Source organism: Myotis myotis, unplaced genomic scaffold, assembly GCF_014108235.1.
Source record: "Myotis myotis isolate mMyoMyo1 unplaced genomic scaffold, mMyoMyo1.p scaffold_m19_p_4, whole genome shotgun sequence".
In the NCBI taxonomy this organism is placed as follows: Eukaryota; Metazoa; Chordata; class Mammalia; order Chiroptera; family Vespertilionidae; genus Myotis; species Myotis myotis.
The window spans coordinates 58,417,444-58,426,599 of NW_023416346.1; the positions used below are offsets into that span (position 1 = coordinate 58,417,444).

General features: G+C 43.7%; 1 protein-coding gene across 2 annotated transcripts; it reads right to left on the minus strand.

Moving 5' to 3' along the window:
- Window positions 1-386: 386 nt before the first annotated feature.
- TCEAL5 (transcription elongation factor A like 5) lies at window positions 387-5,343 on the minus strand. 2 transcript variants are annotated; one of them, XM_036303968.1, is made up of 3 exons: window positions 5,277-5,343; window positions 3,746-3,799; window positions 387-3,078 (listed from the first exon to the last, which is right to left on the minus strand). In XM_036303968.1, exon 3 carries the CDS (start codon window positions 3,049-3,051, stop codon window positions 2,467-2,469), a length of 585 nt encoding a protein of 194 aa, XP_036159861.1. In that variant the 5' UTR covers window positions 3,052-3,078; window positions 3,746-3,799; window positions 5,277-5,343; the 3' UTR covers window positions 387-2,466. The 2 variants fall into 2 exon arrangements, with proteins under 2 accessions (XP_036159861.1, XP_036159860.1); XM_036303967.1 differs by lacking the exon at window positions 5,277-5,343 and adding an exon at window positions 5,200-5,275.
- Between the last annotated feature and the right edge of the window lie 3,813 nt (window positions 5,344-9,156).

The following is a 9,156-nucleotide window of genomic DNA, read 5'->3' on the forward strand; positions in this document are numbered from 1 at the left end:
ATAGTTGGCGCAGCGAACGTCACAGTGAACGCCACAACATCAGCCCAGCATCACGTGTCTCACTTGTTCACTTTTTAATTTGACATACGAGTCATTTGAGTTATGAGCTCCGTCACGGAATGAATTAAACTCGTAAGTCAAGGCCCCACTGTAAATTGAATTTATAATACACCTTCATTAGCATGCTCTGAGGTTATCTACGTAATAAACTAAGGCAGAACCATCATTTCTGTACTTGTAAATTTTATATTTTGACTTAATAGTTTATTTTTAAAAAGCAAATAAAACATCTACATGAATGTTCAGTACTGATACATGCTACAGTATGGATAAACCTAGAAAACATTATGCTAGAAGTCAGATATAAGAAGCCATATATTGTGATTCCTTTCATATGAAATGTCTAGAATAAGCAAATCTATAGAGACAGAAAATAGATCAGTGTTTGCCAGATGCTGGTGGGGAGAGGGAATGCAGTAGGTGCTAATGGACATGGGGCTCTTTTTAGGGTGATGAAAATACCCTAAAACTAGATAATTGTGATGGTTTCAGAACTCTGTTAATATACTAAAGAAAACCACCCAAAACACTGAATTGTATGCCTTAAGTGTGCACAATTTTGAGTGTCAATTTTGTGGTATGTAAATTACACTTCGATGATGAAGCCGTTTAACAAAGAAAAGCAGCCTAATCATATGATTCAGAAATACAGAGGCAACTATAAGAAGTAATCCAAAACATTATGGTAGTTGTCTCTGGAGAGGGAATGTGGAATGGCAAGGCAGACCAGAGTTTTTAATAATAAATTATTTTGCACTATTGGATTTTAGAATTTTGTACATGTATCCATTTGATAAAAAGTAAAATGAGCTAAAACATACATAATGTTAAGAGAATAAATCCTAAGAGTTCCCATCACACAAAAAAATTTCTTCTTTTCCTTTTCACTGTATCTGAACACACAGAGACATTGTGAGGACAGGTCAAAAGAGATTTGATGCATTGAAACTGAGGTGGGAGCCAGGATTCTGCATTTTTAAGATAGATTTGGGTGCAGGTAACCTGCTAGTAGCTAGAAAATTTTGAGAAACACTTCTATACCCAATGTTAAAAATCATTGTATCTTGTAATCAATGTGCTCTCCTGCTGTGCTCCTTTCGGAGTAGCAAATTTCAGTTACTAAAGAATGAAATTACATGCTTAAGGCTATGTATTTAATCAGGCCAATAACTGGGCCAAGAATTGAGACCTTCTAAGTCCATAATTAATGTATTGATTTTTTAGCTTCCATTATGTATTGTGGCTACCAAGATGAGTAAGATTTCTTTACTTTGAGAAGTGCAAGTCTAGTGGGGTAATTATCATGCCTAAAATATATTAATAACGATTTTACAATGTATTTTTTCACATTTCATGTCAGGATTAATACAATTATAACATGAGAAGAGGGACCTTCTTCACAGTTCAGTAGGGAATATAGTGGGGATTCAACTCACCAGGGACTCCAGGGAAATCAAAAGGGCTTTGTTACCTTGGGGACTCCAGCCTATCAGGAGCCGTGGGGCCCTTAGGAGGGTGCAGGGCCCATGAGAAGAGGCAGAGTGCCCAACAGATATGGTATGTCCCAGAAGAGAGTGGCATCCACCTCTAAGCTGTCTGGACTTATTCTCAGACAAAATTGAGAACTTCCTCATCCTACTCCAAACATCTGACAGGGTTTTGGCCTTGCTAGTGCAGAGTAAGGTAGGAGCCAGCCAACACAGCTTATACACTCAGTATCTCATCTGATCTCCACAGCCCTGAAGGCAATTTTTATTCCCACTTCACAGATGACAACACAATGGATGCATAACTGCCTGGTTGATTCCTCCATCTTCGAGTCTCAGAGATAATGTGAGTTTTACACATAATTTCACATCCTGACAACAGGAATTTGAAGTGTCTCCACTACCTTCATAAACTCACTGAACAGTTATTTTGATTGCTTGGTATATATTTTTCTACTTTAAAAAATATTTTATTTTTATTATTTTTTATTTTATGACAAAGTAATATGTTTTTAGGGGGAAAAGTGCAAATGAGAAAAAGCATAAGTTCCTCCACTGTCAGCACACAGAGAAAATCATTATTCCTCCTTTGGTCCGCTGTTCCATAATTTTTCCTACACATGGATGCATTGTGTAACTTTTTCTCCCCCAAAAATGGCTGATGCTATATATGCAGTTCTGAAAACTATTTATTATTTTTACAATGTACCATGAACATATATTCCATGCACATGGGTGAAAATCCCCTACTGAAACAGAGAGTACTGTGTAGTTGGAGCAAAAGGCTGCTGGTAACAAGGGTGATGCCTAATGTAAAGTATCAGCATGAAGTTAAAGCACATTGCCTGGCAAACGCCTGCCAGGGAAAGCAGGGTTGGCAATATTCCCATCAGATAAATTGATTTAAAGGCCAAAGACATTAAATATATGGACTGTCTTCAAAGTCTTTGTGGCCCCTACCTCCACCCCTCACTCCCCTGACACCCCGCTGGCCCCTTGGGAAGAATGGATCCTGTACATCTCTTTGCATCCAGTGAAAACTACCCGTTTTCTGTCTTTTCCTTAGCTCTTCCTGAGCCCTTGACACATCTCCACATTCTCTCATCCTCTCCTCAATGCCCAAATGCCTTTTCTGTAAGTCCTCCTGATAGTCCTTGAGGGAATCATCCGTCCACCTGTCCGTTTTTTGCTTAGCTTTCCGGGGCACATACTCTTCAGCCGGGCGTTTTTCGGCAGCTCGCAGCTGGCTCTCTGGCTTGGCCTGGGGTTCTGGCTTGCCCTCACTGCGTGCTTTCCCCTCACCTTGGGACTTGCTCTGCTTTCCTTGTTTCCCCGCGTCATCTAGCTGTCCTTGGTCTTGGAGCTTTTCCTCATGCTCTGGCTTCCCCTCCACTTCTGGCTTTTCTTCCTCATTTGACTTTCCCTCATCTTCTGTATCTACTTCTTCTTCTGGCTTTCCCTCGATTTCCAGCTTTCCTTCATTTTCCTTGTAGAGTTTTTCCATGTTGAGATGTCCCCTCCTTTGCCTGTCCTAGGAGGCAAAGAGGAGACAAAGGGGACTGAGGACTTAGGTGGTGGAATGCAGGTCCTGATACTTGCCTTTATGATGTAGGGGTTTCCTCACAGGAAACATTCAAGTGCACTCCCACCCATACTTTTTCTCCTTTCCCTCCCACTCCACACATGTTTGCATGAGCCAGCCTTATAGAAACTTCCATAAGTGCTTCTCTGTGTATTTAAGCGGACTGTGTTGAGAAGTATGTAAGAACAGATGTGTCCCTAAACTTTGCTCTGGCCTTAGGTGTGTGCATAACGATTTTAACTGGGTAGCCCCCAACTTAAAATGACCTGCAAGAATTCTGACTAGTCTCTTTTTTCCCTTGCTTGCAATTGTAAGACTTACAGATCTACAGACACAACAGCCATGGCCAGTTCTCAGATTTCAGGGGAACTCTAATATTTTCAAGAGGCTTCACAAATGCCACACCACCATCTCTCACTTCCTTTTTCTCCCCCACCATCCTCACCAGCCATAAAGCACCAAGTTCCCTTAGGGTCCCGACAGAGGCCATAGATTCTGAGGCTGGAATAGGAAAACTTGGAAGAGAGGTGGCAGGAGATGGCCTCCTCAACTTCTGCTCAGGCTTAGATCACTCCTACTCCCAGGGGTCCTGGGGTAGTTGTTCTTTCCCACTGACCTGCACTGCTCCTGCAGGTCTTTCCTTCTCTTATGCAACCACAGACCTGAAGACCTGTAGAGAGACAGAAGACAGATGGTGAATGAGGGATTGTGAAGCGAATGACTGGTAACAGGGACACTGACTCTTTTTGAACTATAGTTGTCAAAACTTTCCCAATTCCTGCTACCCTTACCCTTTTCCCTTGGGCCTCTGATCCCCCTCTACAGTCCCTCCTTAACAGCCTCCATTTTTCTACCACTGGGAAATGGCAGATAAAAACAATTTCCAACGTGTTTCTATATTTCTGAATCCTCCTCCCAAAGTTCTAGCTCACTTTTTCTTGCACTAAAATGAGTGAGGTTCAGGACAGTGGTGTTCAGAAGGCAGACTGTGCTCAGCTCTCTGCCTTTCAAGCTCCCTGCCCCACGGTGCCAGATAGCACAAAGCCCCTCACTTCTCTGAAAATGGTGATGGTAGAGTTGGGGGGGGGGCAGGGTAGAAATGTCCAGAGCATTCCTGCCACTCCCCCCTCTTCCACGTACACAGAAAGACGACATTTTCCTACAAAGCAAGAGACAAATTATTTCCAAACTCAGTAAAATTTTAGGTCTATGTTGCCTCCTCATAACCCTCCCTAATTCAGAAGCTACTCCTCCGCAACAGGGAGCTGGACTCCACAGACTGAACCTCTATCACCCTCATAGGCAACACCTGACCACCTAACCCCCCCCCCCGCCGCCCTCCCCCCCGCTCCCGCGCACATACACACACACACACACACACACACACACACACACACACACACACATACACACACACACTAGCCCAAAATTTTTGGCTCCAAAAGGGGCGGAAGGTGGGGAAGATATACCTAGCGCGCAGTCCTTTTCAGGGGTCCGCCCCACCCCCCATCCGGAGATCTCAGGCTTTACCCTCCTCCAGCCACCCAGCAGGGATCAGGCCACTTCCTTGCCATCCTCTTCAAACAACCCTCTCCCCCTCCCCCATTCTCCCTCCATCACATAGCCTGCCTCCTAGGACGTCCTAATTGATATCCATTCTCAACCCCTAACCCCTCTCCATCTCCTCCCACCAAGTCCTCCATTTCTTGCACCAAACGATGGGCATCGGGGGAGGGACAGAGAGAATTGAGTCCTGGACCCTCTCTGGTGTTTGCCCTCTGCCACCCCCACCTCAGGGGTCAGCAGGCAGCAGTGGCTTTGTAGCCTTCCCAGAGAGATGCCTCCTTCTCTTCATATTTCTGTCTGCCCTAAGCCTGCACTTACCCAGAAAAATAAGAGATGGTACCCAGACCTCTCTCACAACATTCACTCAATTTTCTGTGCCAAAATGAATGGGGGTGAGAGGGAGGTTGCATCTGTAAAGCAGACCAGATCCTCCCTCTATCTGTCTCACCAATCCTACTCCAAGGTTACCCTCAAACACAGACACACACACATTCTTGTACCGACCTGCAGGGCTATGAGGCAGTTGGCCCCGCTGTCCCTCAGTCTAAAAATCTCTTTCTCCACGGAAATAAGGAACGTACCTGGAGGAGAGGGACTTCTGTACACATCGGCTCCTGATCACGTGAGGGAAACGTCACCAGTGGGCTCGGGTCCCTTGTTCCCCTCCCACCAGGAGAAAGTGCGTCAGGAGCCAGCCTTTTCTTCTTTCACTAGCCCCCTTCCCCTCCCACTCCTTTCCTTCATTAACCCTTCTCCTCTTGCCCCCCTGCCCCTTCCCGCTTCTATTCTCTTGTTTGTGACCGTCACTCACTTTAGCTTTTCTTAATCCCAGAGGTCAACTGTGGCCCCTTCTCCCTGTGGTATGTGTTCTGTTTCATCAGGGAAAGGCTGCATCTTCTCCTAGGGTTAAAGGACATTGGTACACCTCTGAAGAATTTTTCTTTCTCTTCATTGATCTTGGAGCATCTATGCCTGTAATCTATTTCTCCACTCAGCCATGGATGGATGCTCATTCCTCCAGTCCTCTGGACCTTCACATAATAGCTACAGAGTGGATTCTCAGATAAGGAAGCAGCTAGTTAAAATAAAGATTTTATTTTCTTCTAAGATTTTTTAGTTTTATTTAATGTACTACCCTCAGCATGGGTTGCTCTTTTTTTTTTTAATATATTTTATTGATTTTTTTACAGAGAGGAAGGGAGAGAGATAGAGAGTTAGAAACATCGATCAGCTGCCTCCTGCACATCTCCCACTGGGGATATGCCCGCAACCCAGGTACATGCCCTTGACTGGAATCGAACCCGGGACCTTTCAGTCCGCAGGCCGACACCCTATCCACTGAGCCAAACCGGTTTCGGCATCTTTTTTACTTTAAAAGATTTTAATTTTTTAAGGCACTCAGATATTGAGGATCAACTTCTGCTATTACAGGGTATTTATGTAAAAGGAATGTGAGAGAGCTGTTACATCCTGGTACCTTTGTTCCTTGCTTAAATAAATTCTTGACGTGCATGAAAGGAAAATGGGCTAATAAACATAATCTTATTCTTTACTCTCCAGTTTCTTTTTTTAATGCTTCACAATCACTTTGAAATGCCTTGAAGAAGGTAATATCACAGTATCTCTCTTTTTAAAAGTTTTTGGTTTTTTGTGGCATCCTAATTTCTTCTATTTCTTTTCTTTCTCTTTTTTTTGCAAAATGTTTCTTTTATTGTCACTCTATCACAGATGTCCCCCATTTTTCTCTCCTTTGCCCCCCTCCATCCTGCCCCCACCCCTCCTAGGCCTTCACCACATTATTGTCTGTGTCCATGGACTTATGTATACATGCATACATATTCTTTGGTTGATATCTTCCAGTCATCCCCACTCACCTCCCCTCTGAGATCTGTCAGTCTGTTCCATATATCCATGCCTCTGGTCCTGTTTTCCTTGTCAGTTTATTTTGTTCTTTAGACTCCACATATAAGTGAAACCAGGTGATAATTATCTTTCTCTGACTGGCTTATTTCATTTAGTATAGTAGTCTCTAGGTCCATAGCATGGGTTACTCTTATAAGAAAAAAATTAAATAAAGGTATTTTCATTTGGGGAAGGGGAAAAACCAACAAGATTCCAAAATTCTGAGACCAAGTTAAGTTCATAACATTAAATTTTATTTACTATATAGAAAATTTTATTGGCTACATACAAAATGTTTGTAATTTTCACAGAGAGCTTATTCTGTTATGTTTTACTAAAAATACAGGTATTCAATGTTCCCAAACAATGGGCAAGTGCTAAGTAGACTTGCTGGAATCTAGTGGTTGACACATATTAGTCTTGAAAATTTGGCTGATGGCTATTTTTATTCAGAGATTACACTGTGAGCAAAGGCAGCTGATGATCTCTGCCTTGTCAAGAGGGAAGGGTTATGCTGTTTTCCACCCCTTCTCACCTTCCAAAGCCTCTCATCCTTTGTATTCAGGCACTTGACAGTTGCTCATTCCAAAAATATCCATGGAGAGGTGACCAAGATGGCTCCTTCCCCCCCTCCCCCAAATTCCCACAGAGGCAATTCAGTTCCAGCAGAGATGGGAATGCTGTTCTGACAACTGAAAACCAGAACAGGTCTCTTCGAGACCCCTGCTCTCTACCCTATTCACAGTGCCAAATGGAAGCTTCTTTGACCCTGCCTACCACCTGATTTAGGAGATGCAGCCTGCTGGGTCTCTCAATTTCAGTATCTTCACCTCCAGGGCACCTAGAAGGAGCCCAGTCATGCTGTAAAGTTGTTGCCTGCTAGTCCACATTCACCATGGCATCCTCTTAGCCAGGTTAGGCCAGTGTCCAAGGAACTCTGGCATGCTGACCATACTGATTGACCTAAACCAGGTGTTTGCACCTGAGGAAGTCTGTACCGTAGGAACTTGAGGAACCCTTATACATGAGCAGCTTGACATCAAGAATAAGCAGAATCTAGGAGGTAGAGAAAGGACAGAGAGGAGGAGGAGATGCTACTTGGGAATGAGACAGAAAGTGGAAGACACAAATAGCTGAGCCATGTTAAAGGGAGAGAACTCCTTGGGTTCAGGCATTCTTTTTTTTTAAAAAAATTGTGATATATATATTACACTGAGTGGCCAGATTATTATGACCACCACATCAGTACTTCATTGGGCCACCTTTTGCCTTCAATACTGCAGCGATTCTTCTTGGCATTGACTCCATGAGATGTTGAAAGGTGATGCGAGGAATCTGACACCATGCCTGATGAATAGCACTGTCCAGTTCTGTGAGATTTGATGGTTGTGGAACCAGCTTCCTCATGGCTCTTTTAACTTCGTCCCACAAATGCTCAATTGGATTGAGATCTGGTGATTGTGGGGGCCACCTAAGCAAGGTAAAGTCTCCCTCGTGTTCTTTTTTTTAAAAAAATATATTTTATTGATTTTTTACAGAGAGGAAGGGAGACAGATAGAGAGTTAGAAACATCAATGAGAGAGAAACATCAATCATCTGCCTCCTGCACACCCCCTAATGGAGATATGTCCACAACCAAGGTACATGCCCTTGACCGGAATCAAATCTGGGACCCTTCAGTTTGCAGGCTGATGCTCTATCCACCGAGCCAAGCCAATTAGGGCATCCCTCATGTTCTTGAAACCACTCCTGCACAATATGAGCACCATGGCATGGCGCATTGTCTTGTTGGAAGAAGCCATCTCCATTGGGATACGCCATCAACATGATAGGATGAACTTGATCAGCAACGATACTTAGGTATGTTGTGCTATTCAGATGTTGTTCCACATGAATTAAAGGTCCCAAATCATGCCAGGAAAACATGCCCCAAACCATAACACTGCCCTCACCAGCTTGAAGGGTTGTACTCATGATTGTGGGGTGAATGCTTTCATGCTATTTCCGCCCAATTCTCACTCTGCCACCTGCATGATACAACTGGAAACGTGATTCATCGGACCACGTGACTTTTTCTCCAATGCTCAACTGTCCAATCCTTGTGTTCCTGTGTGAATTGGAGATGTTTTATCTTGGTAACTGCAGACAGCAAAGGTGTTCGAACAGGTCTTCAGCTTCCATATCCCATATGATGCAGTATACGGCTAATGTGCCTACAAATGTCAGGTGGTCATAATAATCTGGCATATATATATATATATATATATATATATATATATATATATATATTAGAGGCCCGTTGCATGAAGAGATTCATGCAATAGGCTTTCCTTCCTCTGGCTGCCAGCACTGGTTTTCCTCCGGCACCTGGGAACCAGGCCTTTGGTCCAGCCGCAGTGGAGAAGCCAAGCCTCTTCAGTCTTCAGTCTTCAGTCTTCACTCGGCCAGAGCCTTCAGTCTTCACTCTGAGCCTGTGTATGCAAATTAACCGCCATCTTTGTTGGGTTAATTTGCATAATCATTCTGATTGGCTGGTGGGCATAGCAGAATGACACCAAT